This window comes from Mustela erminea, chromosome 1 (assembly GCF_009829155.1).
Source record: "Mustela erminea isolate mMusErm1 chromosome 1, mMusErm1.Pri, whole genome shotgun sequence".
In the NCBI taxonomy this organism is placed as follows: domain Eukaryota; kingdom Metazoa; phylum Chordata; class Mammalia; order Carnivora; family Mustelidae; genus Mustela; species Mustela erminea.
The window spans coordinates 15,006,308-15,033,876 of record NC_045614.1 but is presented as its reverse complement, the minus strand read 5'-3'; the positions used below and the strand labels follow the sequence as shown (position 1 = coordinate 15,033,876).

Genomic DNA, 27,569 nt, shown 5'->3' with positions numbered 1-27,569 from the left:
CACAGGGTGGCTGCCCATGGATCCGGTCACCCTCTGGTCACTCTCTGCTGGAACCAGATCAGGCCGGTTAGGGTTTACTGTGACTAGACCCAGGGGCAGCCTGATTGAAAAGCAAAGCCAAAAGAAATCAAGAAACTCCACAGGTCATTCAGAAATGGGTGTTTCTCCATCTGTGATACCCGGCAGACCCCAGGGAACATCTCCGACACCACTCCCTGGGGGTTCCCTGGGGTACCCTGACTGCCCACCCCCAGGCCACACAATGTCTCAGGGGCTCTCACTTTGGGAGGATCAAGGCTGCGGGTCACCTCCATGCACTCTGTTTATGCAAATCAGACTACCCTGTGTGCCTTAAACTGCCCCAGTCCTGGCCAAGTGCCTGCTAAGGGGGGGAGAGGAGCCAGGGACACGTCAGATGCCACAGGCCTCCCAGGAGCCACTGTGCCTAGGGGCTGAGGGTTAGGGCCTGAGGCCTGGCCTCTGGTGGTGAGGCCTGTGGGACAGTGGTGGGAGCTTCCTGGCCCAGAGGAGGTGACCTGGGTCCCGGCAGATGCCTCCAGGTTAGGACTCAGGCCCAAAGCCATGGCGATTCCACAAACCCTGCTGGCTGGAGGCAGCACAACCCTCCTGGGAACATTACAAACCGGGTGGGTGGGCAAGAGAGGAGATGACCCACTCCTGGGGCCCTATTTGGGCCACGGAGTCCAGGACCCAAATAATGCTATCCGGAGAAACCTGTTCCTGATCAGGAGGCTCTGGTGACAGAGGAGTCATGTCATCTGGGAAGTAATGGCAAAGGCAAGACAGGTGGGCGGGGGAAGTGGGTTTGAGGGTTGGGGGGCAAGATACTATTTTTCTAGCCCAGCTGAAAACGAGGACAGCCCCACCTCACCAGGGCTGGGAGGCTGGGGCCTCTCTGTCCATCCTGGGGCTCCCTCCTCTCTGTAAGAACAGGGGCAGGCGAAGTCTGGCTCCAGGCCCGATGGGCACTGGGTCACTAGAACCAGGACCGTGTCCCAGGTCACAGAGCACCAGGAGGTGGCGCTGGTCACTCCCAGCTTGGGGCATTTAGGGCAGCCCCTCCAGGAAGCAGGGCCTCCCGCCTGGGGAGGAGGGCTGGGGAGAGCGCGAGAGGCCCCGCCCACCAGTCCCAACATTGCACTTCAAGGACCGCTGCCTTTGGGACCCCGACAAGGCCCCCCAGCTTGTTCTACAAGGTGCTCCGACGTCCCGGTTCCCAGGGTGGAATCAAGCGCACCCTCACCCCACAGGCTCAGAAACAAGGGGTCGGTGGTCCACCGCACATGGAAGCCCGGCTCCCTGGCGCGCGGGTCCCTAGCTCTGCAGGTGCCGAAGCAGGATCTGCATGAGGTCGAAGGTGGTGAAGCTGATGCCCACGGCGATGGGGCCCTTGAGCCAGTTCATGCTCAGGCCCTTGTAGAGGCCGCGCACAGCGCCCTCCTCCCGCACGATAGCCTGCAGCGTGCCCACGATGGAGGCGTGCGGGTGCCCGGTGACCCCAGCCGTCTGCATGCGCCGCCGCACCACGTCCAGCGGGTATGAGGCCGACTGCCCGATGAGGCCGGCGCAGGCCCCGAATATCATGCGCTCAAAGGGGTAGGGCTGCGGGCGGCCACTGTACTCTGCGGGCAGGCACAGAGGGGCAGCGTCATTGTGTGGGGGCCGGACCCCCGAGCTGGCGCTCACAAGAGCTCAGAGCTCACAATCCGACCCCCTGCTCCCTAGGGCCTTCCCACCCTGGACCTTCTTACCCTCTAGCCATTCCTTTTGAGAAGAAAACTTTTTAAGAAAGGCAGAAATGCACAAATAATCACTTAGCCAAGTCCTACCGAGCACAGCGAGCTCACATCTGATCCCTCTTGTTCCGGCTGGCAGCCCTCTCCACGCCCCCAGCCTGCTCCATGGGCACTGTCCACAGGGGTACAGGGGCAGGCAGGGTGAGCAGCTGCCAGGACAGGACATGTGGGCAGGATGGAGTAGGGGGCAGCAACCAAACAACAGAGTTCTTTAAAAACATGGGCTTATAAATTTAATAGGAGCAAGCCCCGTGAGACAGCGTTCCTCACCGCGCACAGTGGCCGAGGGTGAAGGACTCCACCAGCACCCGAGGAGGCTGAGTGAGCAGGGATGGGGCTGGGCAGAGGGGGGAGTGGAGTAAATGCCAAAACCTGGGGCTCACACAGAACACACAGGGGGGATCACCTGTGATCACTGTCGGGCTGATCCCCGACAACCTGGGAACAGGGGAGGCCGGCTTACAAAGCCGATGGGACAGAGCCTCGGATACTGCAGGATGGACTCACAGGTGGCCTGGGGCCCTGCAGAGGGAGCAGAGCTGGGAGCGGGAACATTTGCTTTCTTTAACAAAAACCATCTTGGAACACTGTTAACACCTGGTTGCCTGGAGTAGCTGGTCCAGGTAGCAGTATACTGTTCTCTGTACGCTTCTGTGCTTTCTGAATTCCTCAAAATTACCACCACCCAAGAGCCCTCTTCCCCTTCTGGCTAGGTTGTTATCTGGACGCTTTGGGCACAAGTGACTGCCACTACTCTTGGTGACACTCAGGATGTCACCAAGCTGGTCTTCAAACTCGGCAAGGAAGGCTGGGAGTCCAGCTGCCTCCGTGGTGGCCTGGTGTCCGTGCCGTTCTGATCTGGACCTTGGCCGGGAGCTTGTCCCTCCCAGGGCAGGGACCTCAGTGGCCCGCCTCTTAAGTCTTCGTGGCCCCGGGGAAGCATGGCCCCGGGGAGGCGCGGCCTGTGTGGCCTGTGCGGCCTCCCCACCAGCCCCTTACCTCGGTGCAGGCTCTTGAGCGTCTCGTAGGTGAAGAAGCTGAGCCCCGCGTAGGGAATGACCCCCAGCACGGTGGGCGTGAAGCCATGGTAGAGGGTCTTCAGACCCTCTTCGCGGGAGATGCGAATAAAGACGTGAAAGATGTTGCTGTACCTGCAGGACAGAGGGACGGGGCGGGTGGCTCGCGGGCACAGAGAGGGGCCGCTGGCCTCCTCTAATGCACAGTTGCCCCCCCCAATGGGGGGGGTGCCGGGGGCTGGATGTAGGTGCTTGCTTTCTTTAAGGAACACAACCGCACTGTGAAATCTTTGTCACTGGAGGGGGAAATGGGTGCCTCGGGCCATATCCCACCTTCACAGGCCAGATCACTGCAGGGAGCGGCCTTTGTCTTTTAACTGTGGCCACGTGTAACCTACCTGTGCTAATTCAAAACGAAGAGTTGGAGGGGGGCGGGGCATCCGGGTGGTGCAGTTGGTTAAAGGTCCGACTCTCGGTTTCGGTTCTGGTCATGATCTCGGGGCCATGGGATCAAGCTCCATGTCAGACCCCACACTCAAGTGTGGAGTCTGCTTGGGATTTGTGCTCTCCCTCTCCCTGTGCCCCTACCCCTACCCTACTCTCTCTCTAAAAATGGTTGGATAAATCTTTTAAAGAAGTGCAGACTTTGGACGTGATGTAAGCAGAAGCTGAGCCCGGGGCGAGGAGAACAATTAGTGCCTTTTTAGCACGGCTGCAGGCGGCCCACCCGGCCTGGGGACTCACATTTCCTTTGGGGTCACGGCCATCCTGGCTCTGACCAGGTCCAGGGGGTAGGTCAGTGAAGCAGCTGTTGTTCCGGCCAGCGCACCTGCGAGGAGGCGGGGCCATGGGGGCAGGGCTCTGAAAGAGGGGGAGGCGAGAAAGTGAGACCCCCTCAAGACTCGGGGTGCCCACAGGTCTCAGCCAGTGGGGAGAACCAAGCGAAGGGCAGGGGCTGGCTTCCTCATGGCTGAGTAGTGGGGTCCCTGGGGTGGATGTCATTTTGAGGTTCCCATGGCTGCTGTCTTTTCCTGATGGCTTGTGCGGATAAATGAAGGAAGAGTTCCTTCCCTGCAGACACTGCGGGGCAAGCTGGGATCATGGGACCTCTGGGGACTTGGGTTCTCAGGGAAGGACTTCTGCCATGGCAAGCGTGTGGAGGGCAGGAGGGCAGGGTGACCGGACAGAGCTAAGAGGGTTGGGGGGGGTGGGGACAGGTGGGGGCGGGCACTCACTCCCCCCGGAAGCCATAGTAGCGGCCCAGGACCCGCTTGTACTCCTCATGGGCGCTGAACTGGATGGCGGCGTAGGGCACCACGCGCACCATGGTGGCCGAGTTCCCACGCCACAGGCTGAAGAAGCCCTCGTTGAGGTAGGTGAAGTACAGCAGCCGGAAGGCCTCCTGGCGGGGAGGGGAAGGTCAGCATTCCCCCGTGAGCACCCTCTTTTGTCCCGCATGCTGACTTATCCCCAGGCAGGGGGACTGAGCTGCCACCTCACTCCTGGGAAAAGTGAGGGTCTCTGCAGATGCTGTGACAGGGGCCCACGTCAGCGAAACCCTCCCGGCCGCCTTATCTCCCTCACATTCTCCCTCACATTCTCCCCCACATCCCCCGCACGGGGACCCCTCTCTCCCTACTGCCCTGACCTTACGAGGAGTAAAGTGAGCCAGGGCAAGCCAGGTTTGCAGACGGCAGCCCCACAGAGAAGGTGTGTGGTCGGTCGGTCTAGTAGTCTAGCTTTTAAAGACATGCTTTCTCTTTCCCCAAGAAGGTAATGCCCCCTCTGTTTAAAAATGAATCAAACGGGGGGGCGCCTGGGTGGCTCAGTTGCTTAAACATTTGCCTCTGGCTTGGGTCATGATCTCGGGGTCCTGGGACCAAGCCCCACCTCGGGCTCCCTGCTTCTCCCTGTCCCTCCCGCTGTCCCTGCTCTTGCATTTGTACTTGCTCTCTCGCTAATAAATAAATAAAATTAAAAAAAAAAAAAAGAATAAAATGTGAACTCCAAGTCCCCTCCCCACCGCCCCAAGGATGGTGGGGGGGTCTCCTGTTAGTTGCCAGAATGGGCTACACCTGGGCAGAGCTTGGGGTGCCAGGACAGGTGGCCCCCTGGTAGCTCGGGGAACTGGCTTGTGGAGGAACCAGATGGAAAAAACACGCTGTAAAGCCTCTCCCTCCACCCCCGGGCCCTGTGCCTCCATCACCTCCTGCCAGCCTAGTAGGGAACATGGTAGTGGCCCCAGAGCCAGGAGTTAGTGACTTAGTGGCTCACCTTGGCAGAAAATCTCTTTGAAGACACTGGAAAAAAACCAAAAACATAACAGAGACCATTAGCTGTGAAGGGAAGAGCTGGGTCTGCGGGACCCCCAATGCACAGGGAGCGAGACCCACCCGTGTGGATGCTTCCCGGCCAGGGGCCGAGGGGCGGGGCATGCCCAAGCAGGGTCACCCTCCTCCAGGGAACCGCCTCACCTGCTGCGACCCGCACCACCACCCCCTGCCCAGCCCACCTCCCCACCCCCCAAGTCCCACATGCTGACTTATCCCCAGGCAGGGGGACTGAGCTGCCACCTCACTCCTGGGAAAAGTGAGGGTCTCTGCAGATACCTGTGCCTCTTGGGGTTGACACTCAGCACCCCGCACCCGGGTGGACCCCAAGTCAACCAAACCCCTTCAGGAAAGGCCTCGCTGCCAGCTGTGCAGAGCGACGGAGAGCCTTGGGCCTCTCAGAACAAGGCCCCGCTGTGCTCTCTGCCCAGAGCTGGCCCTGTCTTCTCCGGGGGCGGGCATGGCGCCCCTGACCAGCCTCTCCCACCCTCGATCGCTTGCACCTTGCTCCCCGACGCCACCTGGTGCCCTGCTGGCAGGGGTCTGAGCCGCTGCGGCCACAAGGGTTTGTGTCCTGCAGCCTCCCTCTCCTCATTCCCAGAGCATCTGCCGAGTGTCTGCCATGCTCCCAGGACACCCTCGCACAGCCATCTGTGCAGACGTGTGCGCACGCCGATGCGGCCGGTTTTAACCCTGCAGGGCACAACGCTGTGCCTTCGCTCCAGGTAACAACGCTGCCGACGCAAGGGGAGCTGGGCGCCCAGCCGAAGGCCCTTTCCCATGCCAGCTTGCGCCTTTGGGAGGCTGTTATGAATGTCCTGTTTTGTGGATGAGGAAACCGAGGCATGGGGAGGCTAAGGGACCAGCTCGCACAAGTGGGGATGGCCTGGCTTGAATCTGCAGTCCCTTCCTCCCCAACGGCGGAGGGGCAGGGGTCCCGGCTTATGCCTGCCCTCCTGTAGGCACCGGTCACTGTCTGTGGGACAGAAAGGCCTCATCCTCAGGGGATCCTATGGCTGCTTAACCCAAGGAGGGAGGCTGATGGTCATCTGAACTGGGCCTCCCCAAAAGATATGTCTGTGCCCTTGAGCCCAGTACAACTGAAGGCTTGGAAACTGGGTCTTGGCCGATATAATTTTATTAAGATGAGGTCATACTGGAGTGGAGTGAGCCCTAAATCCAATGACAAGTATCCTTCTAAGAGGAGAGGACACCGCCATGGGGGGGGGAAGCAGAGACTGGGGTGCTGCGACAAGCCAGGGATCCCTGGAGCCTGGGGCGCTGGACGAGGCAAGGAGGGCTTCTCCCCTGGAGTCCACAATAGGAACCAACCCACTGGCACCCCGATTTCAGACTTCTGGCCTCTGGAATGGAAGCTGCTTGGTTTGTGGTACTTTGTGATGGCGGCCCTGGGATGCTAACGGGGCTTCTAAGTGGATTTTAAAGAGGCATTTTTAAAGCCCATTTGTAAGTGCAGTTTGGGGGCTGCGGAGGAGGGGGGCTGCTGGGAAGCCTCTCTGGCACACAGGACAGATGCACAGGAGGCATTTACCTTGGAAGATGATTTTGGTTCGGTCCAGGGGAGCTACAGCCGTTTTGGCAAGAGCACCCGCCAGGGCCCCAGACAGGAGGGAGCTGAGAACTTGCCTGTGATCACTCTGCAAGAAAACACACACACAGTCTGTCACGAGGGAGGGACGGACAGGGGTCGGCTCTGCGAGGGACCTCCCCGAGCAGAAGCATCTTCCTTCTGTCCTCAGTCAAGGGCTGTAAAAGGCACAGCTGTTCAGGCTTCACAGTACCCCTGCTGGGCCTGGGGTACTGTAGGGCAGAGGGAAGGCGTCGTGAGTCCAACATCCACAGAACCTGGGTGGGACATAGTGAAAAGCTTCCAGGGGACAGGGACCATCAGCATGAGAGGTGACCCACTGGTGGGGCTGTCCCATGAATTTCCAACTTCTCGGGACAGCCTACAGTAAGACTGACCCCAAACAGAAGGGTCACTCCACCCTAAGTGGAGACACAGGCTGTGCCTACTGCCTGTGTGTGCTGGACAAGGGCCCCTATGGTCCGGGGATGAGGCCGCGGTCGGGCAACCAGACCCCGTGTCCGTGTGACCCCTTTCCACAAAGTTCCATCAGGTCCACAGTGGTCAGCCAAGGCGAGGGTGATGGTGATGGTGGCCAGCCTGCATCATTAGGCCAGCCTCAGAGCCAGCACCTTCCCGAGTCTTCTCGAAGCTCCCCGTGAGGAGTCGCACAAGAAGTCCCCTCATCAGCTTGGAGTCTCCGTCCCCCCAGCTGACTTGGCCACAGAGCTCTTGCCAAGCAATCATGAGGAGCACTGGGGACCGGAGGGGCTCGCATCTTCCGTGGTTCTGCAGTGAGGAAGGACGGTGCGGGGCAGGCCAGTCAGTGATCCCAGGACTCCCTGGAGTCTGACAGGAAGCAGGTGCCCCGAGGGGCCATGAAACACGTGTGTGTATGGGGGGTAGGGATGTGTACAACACTCCACTGTCCCTGGGGCTACTAGTCCACAGGGAGAGCCAGACATGAACTGAAGCTTTAGACAAACGTGTAGGGCACCTGGGTGGCTCAGGCAGTTAGGTGCTCGACTCTTGACTGTGGTTCAGGTCATGATCTCAGGGTCCTGAGATCAAGCCCCGCATCGGGCTCTGGGCTCTGTACAGAGTCTGTTTGTCCCCCTCCCTCTCATAAATAAATAAATAAATAAATAAATAAATAAATAAATAAATAAAATTAAATAAAAAATGTGTGGAGTCACCAATCTAGGATGACCATAATGAGGGGGCTTAGGGTCCCAGGAGAAAATGGGGGGTGGGGGTAGGGGGCTGAGGTGCAGCTAACCGGGATGTGTGTGTGTATTAGAGGGGGAGGAATGGAACACCCAGGGGCCTTGCTGAAAAGAAGCTGGGGGTCCCAGGGGACCACAAGAAAGGCAGGGTGGCTGACATAGGGAAAGGGAGGGGGCACGAGGAGGAGGAGACAAAAGGCAGGTGGGGGCTAGACTCCACGGTGCCTGTGGGCTCAGCAAGCAGGCTGGGGTTTACCCAAAGAGAAATGGAGATGCACGGAAGGTAGGCAGACCCTTTTAACTGTTAACCAGAGAGGAGGCAGCGCCTGCAGAAGCTCAGGGTGAAAAGATGGGGGGCAAGACCAGGGCACAGATAAGGGGCATGTGGGGAGTACAACCGGCAGCCTGGGTCTGGGTGGGCATGGTGGGGTCCAGGGCGACTCCCCAGGTTTGCTTGGCTCAGTGGGTGGATCAGGGTAAAGGGCTGGGCTCCAAGTCTGTCTACACACCTGGCCTGAACCTGGGCTCTGTTCTGATTGCCTACAGTGACCAATGCCTCTCTGATCCCCTTTCCTCACCTCTGACACACCAACGTGCTGTCTGGGACCAGGTTTGGGTGCTCCCTGGGGCCATGACACCCTGCGACCCGGCCCTGTCCCTGGAGGGCTTCAGCTCCTTTCTCTTAATGTCCCCGGGATCTCCCCTCCCTGAAGAAGCAACTTCCCATGGCACTGTTTTCCCTTCTAAGTTTCTGAGGTGGAGCTTCACCGTGGGGTTCCATCTCCTCCTTGCTGATAGAAGCCTGTCACTGGGGGACCCCTGCCTTTTCTGGATCACACAGCAAGGTTCTGGAGGTCTGGCTATCTACACCCACTTTGTGAACTGTGGATGTCAGGCACCAGAAGGTTTGGTGGTATTCCTTGCACCAGCTCCGAGGCCCAGCCGGCCCCCAATCTCCTCTAGGAGTCAAGGTGAGCACCGTTCTCATCGTGAGCCGCCATGAGCTGAGGGCCTATCCATGGTCGGTCCGTGTGCCCTGCTGCTACTAGAGGCAGAGCCAAGGTGCCCATTCTGTGGCCTTCACCAGGCAGGTGCCTGGGCCACCTGTGGTGCTCACGGTCACGTGCCTGGCATGTGCATCCTTAAACCCTCACTCAGGATCTGGCGCTCTGGGGATGCGCCGCAAGCCCAACCCGTGCTCAGCAGAGGGGGCCACTGCCACATTTGGCCAACGCTCCCGGTGACTCTTAAGTGACCAGGGCCAGTTGATTCTTTGAAGAGCTCAGCCCAGGCATCATGGAATGGCCAGGCTTCATACCCGCCCGCCGGAGAGAACCCTCAAGTGAAGAATGAGCCAGACAGCGTAGCAGAGAGAAAGCAGGCAAGGCCCAGATAGGAGCCATGTGGGCTGTGAATGCCCCACGGCTCCTTCGTAAGACATGGGACTTGACAGAGTAGGCTCCCCCCATCAGGCTGGCCACGAGAATCAGACTGACCACAGCCGTGCTGGCCAGCGCAGAGTAAAACCAGCTCCAGCAAGCGGTGTCCCAGTGCATGATGGACGCTGGGCCTATGGCTGGGCACATCCGCTTGGTGGGATTCAGCCGGCCCGCCAGGGGCTGGGAACTTTGCTACACCAGGAACAGATGTGCCTGCTCTGGGGTTTGGCCTTGGTCCCCCACACCATGCCCAGCAACGGCAACACCAGCCCCACACACTGACCCTACAAAGCAGTCCTCCTGCCCACTTGGTGCTTCCCAGAACAATCTAGAATCTGGGGAAAGCTGGGGGGTGGGGTGGGCAGAGGATGACCCTGCTGTGGCCTTGGATCCCACGGACTTTGAGAATGGCCCGTGGGTGCCAGAGCCGGGTTTCTGCGTGGGGCTGGGTCAGCATGTGCTCAGGTGCAGCCACAAGAACCCCTACTGGCCTCTTCGGTGAACAAGGACAGGGCTGCTCCCACTTCTTTTAAAGGGAATATCCCTTCTCTTCAAGTGAAGGGTGGACTCAGAGATGAACCTCAGAGAGGAGACTTGGAGCTGGGAGCACACCCTGCGTGCGAGCGTCTGCCCCCGCAGCGGGCCCTCCCCGTGACTCATTCTCTCATGCTCCTGGTCGCAAATCCCAGCAGGGAGAGGAGTTCAAGGACACCTTCTGGCATCCTAGCCAAAATCTGGGCGAGGTTCTGGCGTCATACCAAGTGGCTGGGCAGATTGGATCCACATCACAAACGGGACTTGAAATGGAACAGAAGGTGGCCAACCAGCGCCCCACTCCGCCCACGGCCTCCCAACAACACAGCTCGGCTCAGAGTGCGTGTGTGTGCGTGTGTGTGTGGGGGGGTGCGATTTGCCGCGGTGTGCAGGAACACAGAAGAGGGACCTCAGGAAGACGCCCATCACGGAGGCAGGGTACTTGCCTTGGAACTGACGGGTGAGGGCAGGATGGCCTCGGCATCCTCACGCACACGCGCCGTACTCTCCTTCACACCATTACCCATTCCAGGCCAGCTCTGGGCGGCAGGAGACTTGGTCCTGGGACAGAAGCGGCAGGGTGAGACCTGGTGAGAGGAAGGCCAACCCGACCTGCCTCAGGCCTGTGACTCATCCCTGAGTCACCTGAAGCCAGAACTGCCCCAGCACGGCGCTCGTCCCAGCCTGGCTTCCATCCCCTGTGGGGGAAGGATGTGGGCACCTGCAATCCTGCCACCCAACCCTGGTCCCTGGAGCCGATCGCCTAATCACTGACAAGCGCCTTCCTCGTCAGCTCTCTGATCTGATCATCACAAGCCTCTGAGCTTTTTTTTTTTTTTTTTAACCTAGTACCACCCTGGCAGATGGGCTCAGAGACATGAAGCCACCCTGGCAAGGTCACACAGCAGGAGGAAGAGGTGGTCCCACCTGCCTAGACCTGAGCACCCACTGGGCTTTCATCAGCTTGGACCTGAGTATCTCTCCACAGAAACACTTAGGAAATTACTTTTTCCTACTGTGAGTTTGCCTGATCTTTCTGGCCAAGCTTATAGTAAAGGGTCCTCATACTTGAGGATTCGTCCCTGGAAACCTCCATTTAACCTCGAGGAGGAAGTATCTGCAAAGCTGAGCAAACCACAGGGAGAGGAAGAGACTGAAAAACGGATGAAGGACGGATGTCACCAAGATGCCAACCTTGCACTGGTGTTCCTGAGGTCTCTGTTTCTGTGCTTCAAGATTATCCAATAAATCAAGGCGCTTTCTTGTAAAATGCTGCAAATGACGCAGACATCTCAACAGTGGGCTGTGAAGGCCTCTCCTGCCTTCCAGGTCCTCCCAGGGACCCTACATCAGTGCCGGAGTTGGGGGGTGGTGCGCGGAGAAGGTCCTAGAAAGCACAAATAGGATTCCCCTCCACTTGTCCTCTGCTGCTGATTCCTACCTAAAATGGGCCCTGGCTCCAGGAGGAATGGCTGCTTGGAAGACGGGCAGGAATGAGCCCGGAGCGCCCGGAGCTGCCAAGGAGGAACCAAACCCATGCGGGTGTGACAACAGGAGAGGGAGGGGAAGGAAAGAGCGGCCGGTGACCAAAGCTGGAACACCCTGAGCAACAAGTACTGGACCACAGCCCGAGGGATAAAATAGATAACCCCAAGCCCACAGTTAGAAGTCAATGATTAGGGGCACCTGGCTGGCTCAGTGGTGGAGTGTGGGACTCCTGAGCTCAGGGCTGTGGGTTCGAGCCCCACGCTGGGTGTGGAGATTACTTAAAAATAAAATCTTAAAAAAGAAAGAAAGAAAGAAAAGGATTATTGAATACATAAATACATAGGAAGGGACAATCTCCCAGGCAGAAGAATCCCAAATAATTTGTGTAGCTGCTCTGCTCTGGAGGAAGGGTGTGTGTGTGACTTCCCACCCCTTGGGTGTGGGCTGCACGTGGTAACTTCCTCCCAAGGAGTGCAGCACCCACAGGGCAAAGAGAGTAACTTTACAGCAGAGACATCTGACAGAGGCCACCTCGGCCAGGTTATCAAGGTCAATAGCCACCAAGAGTCAGGCTGACAGCATGTGCCATGGATACGGTGTGACAAAGAGGACACTTCACCTGTGTGGTCCTCATTGAACCCATCACCCAGGTGAGCCAGGAAAAAAACACGAAACAAATCCCAGCTGGAGAGCATCCTACAAAACACCTGACCAGTTCTCCTCAAAGCAATCAAGGTCAGGGCACCTGGGTGGCTCAGTGGGTTAAGCCTCTGACTTCGGCTCAGGTCATGATCTTAGGGTTCTGGGATCGAGCCCCGCATCGGGCTCTCTGCCTGCCTCTCTGCCTACTTGTGATCTCTATCTGTCAAATTAATAAATAAAATCTTAAAAAAAAAAAAAGCGATCAAGGTCATTGAAAACAAGAAAGTTTGAGAAACTGTCTCAGCCCAGAAGAGCCCAAGGAGACATGACAACTAGATGTCAGGTGGGATTTGGGGACAAGAAAAGGAAAACCGAGGCAATCTGAATAAACCAAAGATTTTAATTAATAGTCACCTGTCAGTATCTGCTCATTAGTTGTGACAGATGTGCCAAAGGAAAGTAAGATGTCATTAGTAGGGAGAGTTAGGTGTGTGGGGAATCGGGGAGCTGGTAGTTTTGCCAATTTTTATATAAACCCCAAACTGTTCACGACACACAGGGAGACACTAGGCCCTAGGGAATGTCTCAAGCCAGCTGCTGGCGTCCTCGCTTGTGGGGGACATGGAGACCGCATCATCCCGACCCATGGTGTGGACAGCTGTGGACCGAGGCTATGGACCCCAGGGGATGATGCCCACATCTGGGCATGCGATGGACAGTGCAGCCTTTCTCAGCGCTGTGTCGGGGACGTGGGCACATTACTGTGGACACATTTTGTGAAAGTGCCTTCCTGAGAAAGGATCCAGCCCTTTGGTCTCGGCCTCAAGTGGCCCTGCTCTGTGGCCTCACCCTCCCTCCAACTCCCGCTCCAAGCCACCCAGGCAGCAACAGCCGGTTAGAATCCAGCAGGGCGGGGGCGGGAGGTGGGGGTGGCTCCTCACTGGGCAGGCCAAGCAGGCTCAGAGGGGGCTGCCTGTCGAGCCCGCGGGACGTTCCTTCCCTCAGGTGCCTGACTCCGGGACCTGCTGCGGAAACTCAATGCCGACCACTCATGAAGGGGCCTTGGTGTGGTGGCTGTGGACAGAAACAGAGTCCCCACACAGAGTCGTGCTGACCTACGAGACTGTGTCACCGCAGGTGACAGCGCGCCGGAAGCAAGTCACGGGAGCTCTCCCAGAGACATCTCCACCTGCGACTCGTGACTGGATTCCAAAGGGATTGGGTAAAAGGTCTCTGCAGATGTAATTAAGGAAGGGATCTTGAAGGGAGATCATCCCGGATCATCCCCTCACCTTCGTGATCTGGTAAGACAGAGGGGAGACACAGATGGGAAGGCCATGCGACTGGGGGCAGAGACTGGGGTGATGTGGCCACAAGCCGGACAACCCCGGGAGTCTCCAGAACTGGGAGAGACAAGATCCTGCCCTGGGGCCTTCTGTGCGGGGCGGGGGGGGGGGGGGGGGGGGGGCGGGGGGGCTCCACCCCCCCCACTCTGACACACACCTATTTTGAACTTTGAACCTCAGAATGGTGAGACGAAATTGTGTTGTCTCATGCCTCCAGTCTGTGGCAACTTGTTATGGCCGCCACAGGACACTAAGACTGAGGGCCCTTTTTAGGGAAGCGGGGAGTGTACCGGCCCCCCACCCCACCCCACCCCAGTAGAGCGGGCAGTCTGAGACTGCCAACTGCTCCCTAGGGTTCAGCGCCTCCTGGCAGCTCTCCAAGGCTCACAGGGTAGAAAGGAGATCCTTGCCCTGGGGAAACGAGGGGGGTAAGATCTCGGAGTTTGTCCCTTGGACCAAAGGCTAATTTCTCTAAGAAGTAGAGTTCTTTGCTCTTTCAAGTCAGTAAAACACAAAAAAACCAACCCAAGACAAAAAAAAAAAAAAAAAAAAGGCAAAGAAACAGCCAGGTCACCAGGAAACAACTTTAAAATCTTTAAAATATGATAAAAACAAAAAACAAAGAAAACCAGAAAGGCGCCCGACTCCACGTGAAGGCAGTTTGCAAGTACAGAGCCAGGAACGCAACGGGCATGAGATGGGGGCGGGCACGGAGGGAGGCCGGAGGGACACCTCTCTGCGGAGGGGGCGGGGGTCTGGCAAACACCTTGGAATGTGTGCTCCCCAATACATGAGCATGAGGACTCGGGGCCACTAAGGTGAATAGGTAAGTGCTAGTGAAGGCCTGGAAGGGAAGCTACACGGGGGGTGGGGGTGGGGGGGTGGGGAGAGGGAATGTGTGACTCACATCCCCACAGGAGAAGGCCACCCAGCCTGTCACTCATGAACAGACCCCATCTTGACAAAGTGATCAAGGTCAACACCACCCGTGACAGGGCCAACAGGGCTGACAGACAGCTCGCCTCCCCCATGTGGTGCCCCAGAAAGGATGCCCCATGGCGTCGGCGGGATTCCTCCCAAAGGATCATGAGGAAGCAGCAAACAGACCACACCGAGACACCGGGCGACACCCGAACGAGCAGTTCTCAGCCCAAGTCCAAAGTCTGTGGACGATGGGGGAAGCACCGAGGAGCTGTCATGGGTTGGGCAGAGGAAGCAGATAGTGTGACGGGGGGGGGGGGGGGGGGGGGTGTCTGGACCGGAAGGAGCCCTTTAGGGGAAGCACTGGGGAGGCCTGCGGCCAGACTGGAGGGGAGCTCCCACGTGGCACTGCTGCCTATTTTCTGCCACCTGACTGTGCCCGGTACGGTGCTAACCAACACTGGGGGTGGCTGGGTGGAGCATCTACTGGAACTCTTAGCATTTCTGCTACTTTTCTGTCACCCTAAAATAAAGACTAAAGAAAAAAATGCCCTATGAAAACCATGAGCTTCTGGATGTGCCAGAGGTTTCAGAGAAACACACTTCAGATGCCTGTGGCTGTGGAGGGGCTGGGGGGCTGATCTGGCTCCTTCTTGTTCACTTGGGGCCTCCAAGCCAGGGGCTTAGTGTGTTGGGTTGGGGAAGGGCGCTGGCAGCCATGGGAGCCCCATGCAAGGGACTGGGGCTCCCAGTTTGTGGGGAGACCAGCACCGTTCTTGGCAGGGAGAGCCTGACTTGGTCTCTCTTGGGAGTGGGGTGCTGGAGGTCACAGCTGCAGGCCCTCAGGCTGAGGCCTTCACCCAGGGCCCACCTGTGGCTCTGCACGTGGGCTGAGAACAGGGTGAAGGCAGACGCTACACACGATGACATGACGGCAGTTTTAGGAACTCCCTCTGCTCCCGTGCTCTTTAATCTGACCGGCCTTCGCCACCGATAGGGGTGCTGCTTTACCGATGGGGAAAACTAAGGCAGCACGAGTTCCCCTGCTGGAGACAACTATGGTGGTAACCGCTGCCACCATCAATTAGGGGTGTCGTGGTCACTGGTTTCTTTCTCCACCTTGCTGATGAGACACAGAAAAACTTGGGTCAGACCAAGGGCATAAGGAAATCCAACCCTGACACCAGATTCCAAAGTCATATGGCATATATCCAAAGTCAAATGGCCATATCCTTCTCCTTGGAGCCCTTACCCTTGGACAGCCCCAGGACCTGATGATTCTTCTAGAGAACGATGTGCCCCTTAAGACTTTGCTTAACCTGAAGGAACAGCAGGGGAGGGAAAGCGGGGTGAAGGTCCGGCCTCCCTCAAGCATCCCCTGAGGATAACTTGTACCCAGCCCTCGGACAACCTGTTCACAAAAGTGTCGTGCACCTAAAGGGACAGCATGGGTTCCTGGGCTGCAAGCCAAGGGGCCCAAGGTTCTGTGCCTGGGGCGGGAGCCTGGAAGAGGCAGACAAGGGCTGGCGAGGCCACCCGCAGGGATAGACAAGGAGGGGCACTGGGTGAGCAGTCCCTGCTGTGGGCTGGCACCTGGCAGAAGGAAGGAATGGGAAGAGGTCCTTGAGGGACCAAGGCCTGAGAACTTCCAGTCTTGAACTTGGAAGGTAGCCCTGGTCTGCCGGCTCCCACAAGCCTAGAAGAAGCCCGCAGAAATCATGTCTGGGGTTGATACCCTGGGCCTTGCATGATTCGAAAAACCTAATATCCTGGACACAACCTAAGCGCATGAGGCACACAGCAGACTGGGCGTTTGAAACACATTCTGAAACACGGACATCTGAAAACATGGACCGAAGGTCTGAGTGGGAGGAACCCCGGCTGCCCTACCTTCCGGACGTGGGGCCTCATGTGAAACAGTGCCCAGGGATTCTGAGGCTCTGGTTCCCTGGCAGTGGAGGACAATAAGGGGCAGTGGACAGTGGCCCATGGCGGAATCTGATAAAACAGAAAAAGAAGAAGCAGGGGCCTCTTGAGACCCTGCAGTGCCACGGCCTGAAGAGCCAAGAAGGGCGACCAAAGAGGGAGCCTGGTCCGAGGTGCTGGTTGTGAAGGCGGCCCGGGCTGGCCTGGTCGGCGAGACTAGTACAACTCCTGTTCCAACACGACTGTCCACACAACTCTGGGCTTTGTTCCGTCTGGCCATTTAGTCCCCCAGCTGCCCTCTTCTGCCCCAGAATCCCACGCCCTCATGCCCCAAGCCCATCTGTCTGAGGTGTTTTCTCACCATGAGCCTGCGGTTGTGTGGTCTTGGGAGGACCTCGCCGGTGAGGAGAGCTGAGCCTCCCTCATGACATTATACCTCAGAGTACAGACTTAATCCCGGTGAGGCCGACTTGGACCTCTTGGTCAAGGTGGGGTCTGCGGCCATCTGTCCGCCTGCTGAGTGACCCTGTTCCAGACTCCTCTCTCCATGGGGAGTGGGGGGGAGTTAAGCTCCCCTCCTGGAGCCGGAGAATCGACATCCGTGACTAGGAATTCTTACACCAAGACTGTGCTCTCTTCTTCCCAACTGACCGACTTCCTCAGTCCTTTACTCAGATCACAATGACCTTGCGGACGGCTACTTAGGCTCTGTTACTGATCTGCTGTTCCAACGCTGGCTCCAGGCCGAGATCCCTTCTGCCCATGGGAGGTGGAGGGGCAGGTTTGGGGTGGGGGCAGGAGGGCAGTGGGAGGACTGACACTGTGCAGATAACAAGCGTAGTCCAGAGGACCCCAGCGGCGGCAGGAGCTGGACCAGGACGCCAGAGGACAGGTGTGAATGTGCCCGAGCCTGATTCAGCAGACACAGAGGTGAGGCTGGGCGGTGCAGGGACCAGGGCAAGCTCCTGCCTGAGGCCCAGCTCCGCTGCTCATCCTCCTGGCCCTTGCTGCTCCCATGTCATCCCTCGACCCCACTCGCTCACCGTGCTCCCCCGGCTTTGGGACACCTCCCCCCCGCCCCAGCCTTCCGCAGGGCACTCTGGGTTACCCAGAGGCCGGGCAGGGGGCACTGAAGGGAATTCACTCCTCTGCTCCCAGTAAGAGGAGCCCGGCAAGTTGGAATGGTGCTGCTGGGCAGGCCAGGCCTTGGCCAGGCTGGGAGCCTGTGATGGGGGCTGAAGTTTCTAGAATCCTCCTGTCCTGACACTCAGGGGGATGGTCCTAGAAAGGGGAGACCTGAAGACCGGCGTGCTCTGGTCCAATATGGACACCCCTCTGGGGTTGAATCCGATGATCCATGTGCCTGCAGAGTGTACACCCTGGGGAGGTGGCACCACAGTGGGCAGGGGAGATGGCATGGGGAGTGCGGGCAGATGGCCCACAGGGATGCTGCTGAGTGGGACTCTGCGGCAGGAGAGATGCAGGGCAGGGTCTGTCCTGGGGTCTGGGAAGGCCTCCTGAGGAATGTGCAGGGTGGGAGTGGTGGAATGAGCTCCCCGGGGTGGCCGGAGCAGGGAGAAAGGGGACTCCCCAAGGCCGGAGGCAGCTCAGGCTGGGTGCACGTGGGCTATCGAAGGCTCTGCTTGTGGGAGAACACCAAACACCCACGCCCCACAACACCCCTGCTGGTGCTTCCACCTCCAGACTGCAGCCAAGCTGACCGCCACACGCCTCCCCCAGCACCTCTCTCAGTGCTGGCGACCCTGAGACTGCATCTGGGGACTCGGATCGCTAGTACAGCCTGTCTCACGGGGATGTCGAGCACCTTCTGTGAACACAGTCACACGCCTCCGGTGCCACACGACAGAAAAGGATGAGCTGCTGTCACACACAACGACAGGGACAAACCTCGGACATAACAGTGGAGAGCGAGAAGCCAGCGCGAAAGACTGAGCACTGACTGAGTCTAAGTACAATCCAAACACAGTCACACAACGTGGTCTGTCCGAACAGTGGCATGTCACTGAGCTGTAAAGAGGAAGGACCTTCTGACACGAGCCACACTGCGGATGAACCCTGAGGACATCGTGCGAAGTGAAACGAATGAGTCACAGAAGGACAAACATTTAATTCCACTTATAGGTCTCTAGAGTCCTCCCATTCATAGAGACAGAAACTAGGACCGTGGGTGCCAGGGCTGAGGGAGGGGTGCGGGGAGTCAGGGTTTAATGGGCACCGAGTTTCAGTCTGGGAAGACAGAAAAGCTCTGGAGAGAGATGGCAGTGATGGGTGCACACGAAGGAGAACGCGCTGTCAACCAACTGCACACAAAGGAAAGCCGATGACCGCACGTTCTACGTTATGTGTGCTAGGACACGATTCGGAAAGATCCAACACAGACAAGGAAGCATCAGCGGTGATAAAGATCCCACTGGGATTGGCTGTGGGAGGTGGGACAGGGAAGGTTCAGCGAGGAGCCAGCTGGGGGACTGAAACGCTCTGCACCTCAATCCGGTTCCACATGTGAACACGCATGGAAAATGCCTTGAGCTGTACACAGGAGTTACTCACTTTACTGTATGAAAGTTAAAACAAGTTTAAACATTAAAAAGGAAAAACCCTCAAGCTGCGCAGCCTCTCCCAGGTCAACTGACCGCAAGCCGGAGCACTGTGTTCTCAACTCCCAGGGGACGCTAATGGCAGCAGAGGGACAACACTCACTGCTCACTCTTGCTCACCTTCCTCCTCACCTGCAAAGAACACCTGCTGATGATTTTGGCAATGACCAAAAGCCCGGAGATGTCTAAGCTCCTGGAAGGCAGGCCACATGTGCAGGAGGGTTATCTGGCCCCTTTTGGAGACAGCACAGCGGGCAGCTACCCACTTTGCCTCTGTCACCTTGGAGAAGGGAGGGCTGACCCTTCCCTTGACTCCAGAGTGACCCAGGTGACCCTCAGTTTGGAGCACCAGACCCAGACTGGGAGTGTTGAGGGAGCCGCTCGGTCAGAAGTCCCCTTTTTCTTGGGAGGAAAAGCAAAGCAGGCAGGCCCTGAAGGCAGCTGACACAGAGCCAAGCTCAGGGAGGGAGGGGATGGATGTCTGCCGAGCTGGGCTGTCCTGGGGCCCAGTGGTGCCAGAAGAACCTGGGAGCTATCAATGAACATGGAAGGTGCCAGAACCCACAAAGTTCCCCTTCCAGTTCAGCCAGCTTGAGATGGGTTTCTGTCCCCAGCACCTCCCAGAGCCCTGACCTGTGTGTTTCCCATACATTCTCCCAGCCCTGTGCTGCGTGTCCAACCGTGGACAACGGCCCCAATGGGCCCAGACCCTGTGTGTTCTCTGGAATGCATGGGGTACCCATGAACTGGGTTCAGGTGCCAGAGTCTTCCCCAGCAGCGGGGTTAAGAACCAGGGGTCAAGTGCAATGGGGCCACCTCCACCCCACATGCCACAGGCAGAGAGCAGTCACAGACCAGCCCCAGTGAACAAAAATTCATTTTTTCACATCGTATTTCTGTTCAAGCAATCTTATCGCCCATCAAAAAGCACAGCAAAGCAGGACGGGGGTGGGGGGTGCAATTCCACAAGCTAACATACTGAATGGCATGGTCTAGGAAATGGGAACCAGGGCTCTGGGATCTTAAGCAGCCCAGTCTGTAAGCACCCCCATCCCCGCAGCAGCTCCGCGTGTGCCTCCATCCTGGTACATGCGCACGCACGCACACGTGTGCCTGACTCCCTCAGCTCCCTGGCCAGGGCCACCATTCCTGTTGGTGAGTGCGTGGCGCGCCACTCCAGGCGACAAAGAAAATGTTTGCGCAAACGCAGTTGAGCGGGTATGTGGGGTGGGGGGGCAGCTTCACAGTTGATGGAGTTTACAAGCCATCACGGAACGGATCCTGTAATCTTTCAGTAAACGGAAGCCAATTAACATCCTCTCTGGCTGTTGATAAAGGCTGTTTTCTTTTCCAGTTAATGGGCATTAACTTCTGCCGTTAAGAGAGCGGTAGCATCTTACATAATGGCTGTTCCCTGGTGACCCAGCCCCGACCAGCTGTTGCCCGTCTCTCCCTGCTGCATTCGCTTCTACTTGGGTCTTCCAGACAAACTGGCCTCTGCAAGACACAGAACATCTCACTGTCAATCACTGTCCTGGGTCCTTTCAACACAGGGCTGCTGACACCTGTTACCAACTGCACTTGAATGACCTACAACAAACCAAGGTACTCAACGCTACTCACGCTCCTCTCACCTGTGGAAAGCCCTCATCCCCACAAAAGTCTTGGGTTTTCGCAGGGGGAGCCTAGCACAGTGCTTGTTATCTACTCAATTATTTGCTGGTTGAAGTCACTAATTTTTTGGACATACCAAGTTTTGCTTTGGCTATACTCTCCCCACCCTGGGCCTGGCAAACTCCTCCACAGCCTGCAAAGCCCTTCCTAAACGTCCTGGCCTTGCCTCCCAGAACTTAGTTGCTCTGCCCTATGCTGAGCACTCTGTGGTTCCCTGTGGCACGAGACGGGGCTGCTTTCCACTGGCTTCCCCAGCTGGGCTGGGGGGGCGTGTCTATGGGAGGCAATGCCTGGGGCTGTGTTCAGGGTCCTTGCTTAGCAAGCAGTCAGAGGCACATACCTGCTAACAGGGGCTTCTGCTATCTGTCATCCGGCCCCTCGGGCGCCCCTCACAGGGCAGCAGAAATGCACCTCTTCTACCCTGTCCACGTCCTTCCCCAAGTAGGACCATATAGGTTCCCAGCCACACCACGCTGGTGTGGTGGGAAGATGGGGTCTGGCGTGTGACCTTGGGCATGTTACTAAACCTCCCCAGGGGGCGCCTGGGTGGCTCAGTCAGTTAAGCGTCTGCCTTCGGCTCAGGTCATGATCCCAGGGTCCCGGGATCCAGCCCCACATCAGGCTCCCTGCTCAGTGGGGAGTCTGCTTCCCCCTCTCCCTCGGCCTGCCTCTCTGCCTACTTGTGTTCTTTCTCCCTCTGTCAAATAAACAAACAAACAAATAAATAAATAAATAAGCCAGCCTCCCCAGGCCTCCGTTTCCATCTGTTACTCTATTCCTGGGGTAACGCTGGTCGGCTGGGTCACAGGTGTGGGTAAGTATCATTCCGCCTTATACTAAGGAGTCAGACAGAGCTGGGATGGAGCCCATTGCACACCACCCGGTCCTACTGAGTGGGCCTCCCCAGTTCCTAGATCTCACCATTCAGCCTGTATCCCCCATGCCAGGGCCTCTGAAAGAGCTAAGCATCAGTTCCTGGTGTCCAGCATCGCCCCACCCCTGCTTTCTCCAGGTTCATTTCCCCAAAGCATTAAATAGAAGCTGGCTGGTGGGGCCCTGCTGCCCACCACATGACAATGGTTTAGGAAGCACGTGTTCCAGCCAAGCGCTCTGCCAATGCCAGCGCCCCTGTCCCACACAACGGGTGGCGCCATCTCCCACACTGACATTCAGAGCTAGCTGACACTTGGCTTTGACCCGTGAGCTCCAAGCCAAAGGGGCTGCTCACAGTCCCCAAACCTATCCCTTCTTCAAGGCCTGGCTCCCACATGCCCCCTTGCCAGCCCAAGGCTAGACCAGCCTAAGGCCTGACCAGTAATGGGTCCTGTCTGCCTGTCCAGTCTGCTGGAAGCCAGGCCCGCCAGCCTCGTCCCTCCCCTCCTTCAGCTAGAGGATCTTCCTCCAGCTCTGGGCTGCTACTCCAGGGAGTTCTAAGAACACCTGTTCCAGAATCCCCAGGACACTTGTACGGGATTCCTGAGCTCCTCCTCAGGCTTAATTTGGGGTCTGCTTAGTGAGGCCTGGGAACCTGCCCTTATGGTAGGGACACATACTACAGACTGGATGGGACTTGGGTCAGCATGGCTAATTAACACTGAATGCAAACATGTATGTTCTCTTTTTCCACTCATCCCATGGCAAAGGCACATGACCTAGAGATGGAATAACGGCGATGACATCTGTCGGGAGCACTTCATGGGCACATTTCATCAAGGCAGGCTTGCAAATGGTCACAAGGTGTTGTCACCTCCTGCCCCGGTCCCGGTCCCCTGTGCTGGGGAGGCACGGGCTGGGCTGCTAAGGGCTCTGAGCTCAGGTATGGTGACTGTGCCTTGTTGGCAGTGGCCTCGAGGTGAGTCCCCTCCTGTGCCTGTTATGGGCTCCATGGACCAGGTCCCTCAATGTCCTCTCACACTCCTTGCCTTGTGTTCCCAAATACCCAGGCTCTCTTGTTGCCTTTGCTTGCAATGCTTTGCCATCTAGCTAACTCCTTGCTGGCTTTCAGATCTCTGAGAACCTTCTGCTCCCTGCGTTAGCATCCCAATCCTCTGCTAGAACTCATCAATTACAGAGCTCCGGTCATTTGGTGAGAACGGATCCACATCTCCGTCCCCTACCCTTCTGAGCCCCAGTGTTTCTGCCTCCTCTGCATCTGTCCCTGTCTCACAGGTATTTACAGACTGTAGAACAATGGTATGGTCAGGCTTCAAGTTCGTTCCATTCCTGGAGCCCAGGCTCCAGGCACCATGGTGGCGTTTCGGCTGTCTTAAAGACGCTCATGTCTAACAGCAGCATAAAGCATGAGTGCCACCGGTGACTTGCCTAAAGGGACAGGGGTCTGGATTCGGGCTAACCTGTGTCCATCTTGGCTCCTGTTATGTTCTCCCCTTGGTGACTCTTCTACAGACTGGAATATCTAGGACCAAGCTCGCAGTCCAGTAAGCACAAGCTGAGGGCGGGCAAAGAGCAAAACATACATGCAACACGTTTGCTTGTCTCCGTCCTTGCTAGCTCTGGGCAGATGCCTCCACCTTCCAGTAAGAAGGCAGGTTGAGTGAGGGGCTGCCCACTTCAACCGCCCAGCCCTGTTTTGCCTGAAACAGCAGAGGCAGCCAGACACACACTTCTTTGAATAACATCCTGGCAGAAATTCTGGCTTTGCAGCTGGAGGGGTTAAATGGTGCACCGCCCCCCCCACCAAAGTTCATGGCCATCCAGAATCTCAGAAAGTCACCAAATTTGGAAATAGGGTCTCTGCAGGTGAAATGAGTTAAGGATATTGAGATGAGATCATACTGAATTTATGGCGGGCCCTAAATCCCACTGATGGGTTTCCTTGTAAGAAGAAAAACACAAAGGGAAGAGCGATGTGTGAAGATGGGGGCAGAGACTGGGTTGATGTGGCTGTAAGCCAAAGCCCCGAGGACTGCCAACAGCCACCAAGCCAGGAGAGGGGCCTGGTGACATTCTCCCTCCTGTCCGTTGGGGGGAAGCGACCCTGCAGTCTTAGTCTGTTGGGGCGGGTGACAGAAGACCATAGCCTGGGTGGCTTCCAGACAATATGTCTCACAGTTCTGGAGGCTGGGAAGTCCATGATCAAAGTGCCAGCAGACTACGTGTCTGGTTGAGAGCCCTCTCCCTGGTCCACAGATGGCTTCTTGCTGTGCCTCACCAAGCAGAAAGGGCAAGGGCCCGCTGGTAAGGCCTCTGATCCCATTCAGCAGGGCTCCACCCTCATGACCTAATCACCTCCTCAAGGCCCCACCTCCTAAAGCCATCACTTTCGGATTAGCTTTCAACACAGGAATTTCGCGGAGACCACCATCCATCTCTAGCACCACCATCTCTAGCAACACCTTGATTTTAGCCTTCTGACCTCCACAACTATGGCGGAATGACTTCCTCTTGTCTGAAGCCACCCAGTTTGTGGTAATCTGTTACAACAGCCCCAGGACGCTGACACGACAGGAGTCTAAGGCCAATGCTCCTGGCACCAGCGGGTGCCCTGCCCATGGCCCTGAGGTCATTCCTCCCCTCCCTGGATCTCTCAGGTAGCCCTGTTGACACAGCTCCTGTTGACACAGCTCCGACAGAAAACCTGGCTTCTGCTGACCTTTGTTGAGACCCTAGAATCCAAGCACTCAGCTGCAGCAAAAGGTACTCAGGGGAGAAAACAAACGTTGACAAGCATATTTTAAAAATAGCGCAGTGACCGGGGAGGGGCCGCCGGGGGCCATGTTCTATCTCTTCAGCTGAGTGTCAGCTTTGTTATCCTTTACACTTTACACACGCACATTACGGACTTGCTATTAAGAAATATTTCGCACTCCACATAGAAAATATAACGCATTTTTAAAAAGAGCTGGTTGGCAAAACCCAATCAAGCTAATAGTTCTGATCATCTCAGCATTCCTCTAGTGTCACTGCCAAAACCGAAGAACAAAAACAGGACGGGTGGCAAAAGGCCTGGCCTCAGTCTGATGATGCCCTCCACCTGGCACCAATGGCGGGAAACAGCTGACAACATCCCCCAAAAGATTTAACATCTGACTTATCTCAATCTCATCTGACAGTCAAGTTCTCCTGCTGGATCCAAAGGGAAAAACAAAAACTTAGTAACAGCCAAAATCTTAAATCTCCCCTCCCAGGACTGTGGCCAATGACCAGGTCTGTCTCTTGCAAGTAACGGACCCACCCCCCTCACCCAACCCGGCCCCTCGCCAAACCCAAGGTTTCCTCCAGAGCTCTACAGAGGAGGGACTCAAATATTCCTTGGATTGAACTTTAGTCCAACTGGGGAAGAGGAATAGAGATATAATGTTTAATCACCACTGCACGGGCCAGAACACCCAAGAGATGGACAGAAAGCCCAGAAGTGGCGTTCAAAAGGATCTCTCGGGCTGCGCTTTACCTATCAGACTGGAGAAACCAGGACACTTGATTGTTAACTGTTCTGGCGGCTGGGAGAGGAAACAAGCAAGCCAGTTTTACAGTGGAGAGAAAACTGAGGGAGGAACATTACCATTTCAATAGACATGCCCTTTGGCCTGGCCTCTCCTAGGAAGCTCCCTGAAGACCAGGAGGTTTCGGAAGCATCAGGGCTGGAACCCACACATGATCGTTGCGTATCTGCTCATGACTGTGTCCATCTATTCATTTCAGCGCAGCTTGTAGGAGAAAGTATGAGTGACAACTTCAACAGTCGTTGGTAAGCAACTGGCTATAAAACTGGCACACCCATTTGGTAAGAATCTCAGGTAAATCTATCAGGGGTTTAAAAGAGGTGGGGGATATACAAGCCATAGATTATCTCTGGTAGGAAACAGGGCAAGTTGACCATGGATGCTTCCAGAAGGGTACAGGGTGCAGACAAACCCGCCTGGTTTTCACCGTATGTCCTTCTGTATTTTTTTAACCATATAAATCAAATACTTTGTCCAAGTTTATATATTTGCATATGTATATATGTAACATATGTACATCTGTAGTATATAAAACGTATGTATATGCACATATATATGTATACATCTACACACACACACACACACACACACACATGCACATACATAAACACAAACATCTTAAATGACACTCTTGGAATGTGGACAGAAAACCCCCTTGGCTTCGGTTTCTGAAGGTGAAGGTGACATGACCCTCTGGCATATTCTGGCACCATCTTTGCCAGGAGAGACAGAGGGGGTGAGGCACTATACAGACTTCACAGGAAACCACACCATGTTATGACTTTTCCACAACAAAGCTACTGTCTCCTTCTATGCTGCACACTTACAAATCATACTCCAGGGAACTTACACAGTTCCAGAAAGATCATTACTCCCAGCACCTCATCAGTTTTACAGTTTGGCTCACTAGTGGTTATAGTATTAGCTCTCCTCACTGAGCCACCCAGGCGCCCCAGTTATTAGCTCTCCTCAATCTGAAGAGTGTTTCCCTACTCTCTAGGTTTATCGACTTTAAGAGCCCAAGGAGTTCTTGAGGGTCTTTGGACTGCAAGAGCTGGGGTCAAAGGCCGGAAGCCTGTAACTCCCTCCCAGGCGACCCAGCCGCTGGAGGCAGCCAAGGTGCTGAAGTCCTGCCCCTGCAGTATCCCCGCCCCCACCCAGCCCGGGACACTGAGACACGTGCTACAGCAACGATCAGGGGCCGCCCCTTCCAGCTCAGTCTTTCCGGACTCAAAGTCATGACTCCTGAGGAACAGCTGCAGAGAAGGTGGGGGTCCCCTCCCCTACCAACTCCTCAGAGAAAAGCACAACAGATGGGCAAAAATGGGGAAGGTCTACAAAGAAGGGTCAGCAAAGCTCAGGGAGGGATGGGCTCTGCCTCCCCAATTCAAGTCTCTTTATGTTTGTTGCTGATAAAATGGAGATAATTCTGGGTTTGCTTGGCCAAAGGGATTATTGTAAGCCTGGAAATCACTTTACAGACTGTCAAAAAAGAAAAGATAACATCTGGGTGGGCTCTTCTTTTGGGTGGGAGAGGGTGATATCCTGAGATTGCTAGGCTTGGGTGAATGTTGGGGGACCTGGATGTATGCGGGACGGGGGTGGTGGTGGTGGTGGTGGTGGGTTGTGGTTCAAGGATTACAGAGAGGGGCACAAATACAGGTGCACATTTAAGAAAGTACAGGTGGGCACACAGCCTGGGCTGTGTGATGGAGAAGGCCTGGAAACAGACAGGGCAGGTGGAGGGATGGGGGAGATTACCTGAAGGCCCTGACCCAAGTGGCTGAAGGAAGGAAGGAAGCAAGAGAGGGGCACAGACCTGGACATGAGCAAAAGCAGTGAGGGGATATGAACCGGTCCAGGTGTGAGTGGGGGCCACGAGTTGGGCACCACAGGCTCAGGCGTAAGTGGAGGGGGTGTAGGCCCAGTGGCAGAGGTGGGGGTGCATGGATCTGGGTGTGGAGGTCTCATCAGAGGAAGGATTTTAGGTGATCTGAGGGGTATCCATAAGGACGGGGGCGGTGGCAGGTGCGTGAGGGAGAATATCGGTGGGGACACGCACTCAAGTGCATATAGGTGTGAAGATCCAACTGTGCCAAGAGCCTGGAGACACAGCCCCAGAGGCGTGGGGGACGTCAGCGAGGTGGACAGTCTCAGGTGTACTGGGGGGGGGGGGGTGTCAACAAGGAGGGACATGGTGTCAGGTGTGCGCGGACTGTGAGGGTTCAGATCCGGCTAGAAAGGCCCCCAAAGAGCACCAGACGCGGGGTGTGTGTGGGGCAGGGGGCTTTAACCTCTCCCTACCCCTGCGACGCTGCTGTCACGCCCTGTTTCGCCCGCCCCCGCCCCCGCCCCCGGACCAACGACAAGACAGTGCCTCGCCCTGGCTCGGCCCGAGGGGCGCGGGTCCCCGGACGCCTGCGTCACCCCGCGCCCTCTGCTCCCCCTCACCGGCTGGGACGAGTCGCCTTCGCCACCACCGCCGCCGCCGCCGCCACCGCCGCCTCCGGCCACCTCGGCTCCGCCTCGCGCACCACCCCT

General features: G+C 56.7%; 1 protein-coding gene across 3 annotated transcripts; it reads right to left on the bottom strand.

Moving 5' to 3' along the window:
- On the bottom strand, nucleotides 1-27,569 carry SLC25A42 (solute carrier family 25 member 42). Of its 3 annotated transcripts, XM_032316710.1 has the most exons (9): nucleotides 27,480-27,569; nucleotides 10,397-10,537; nucleotides 6,716-6,821; nucleotides 5,108-5,133; nucleotides 4,069-4,235; nucleotides 3,578-3,694; nucleotides 2,817-2,968; nucleotides 1,851-1,966; nucleotides 1,496-1,643 (listed from the first exon to the last, which is right to left on the bottom strand). In XM_032316710.1, exons 2-9 carry the CDS (start codon nucleotides 10,475-10,477, stop codon nucleotides 1,602-1,604), a joined length of 807 nt encoding a protein of 268 aa, XP_032172601.1. In that variant the 5' UTR covers nucleotides 10,478-10,537; nucleotides 27,480-27,569; the 3' UTR covers nucleotides 1,496-1,601. The 3 variants fall into 3 exon arrangements, with proteins under 3 accessions (XP_032172592.1, XP_032172612.1, XP_032172601.1); XM_032316701.1 differs by lacking the exon at nucleotides 1,851-1,966 and having other exon boundaries at nucleotides 1-1,643; nucleotides 27,480-27,566; XM_032316721.1 differs by lacking the exon at nucleotides 1,851-1,966 and having other exon boundaries at nucleotides 1-1,643; nucleotides 10,397-10,511; nucleotides 27,480-27,558.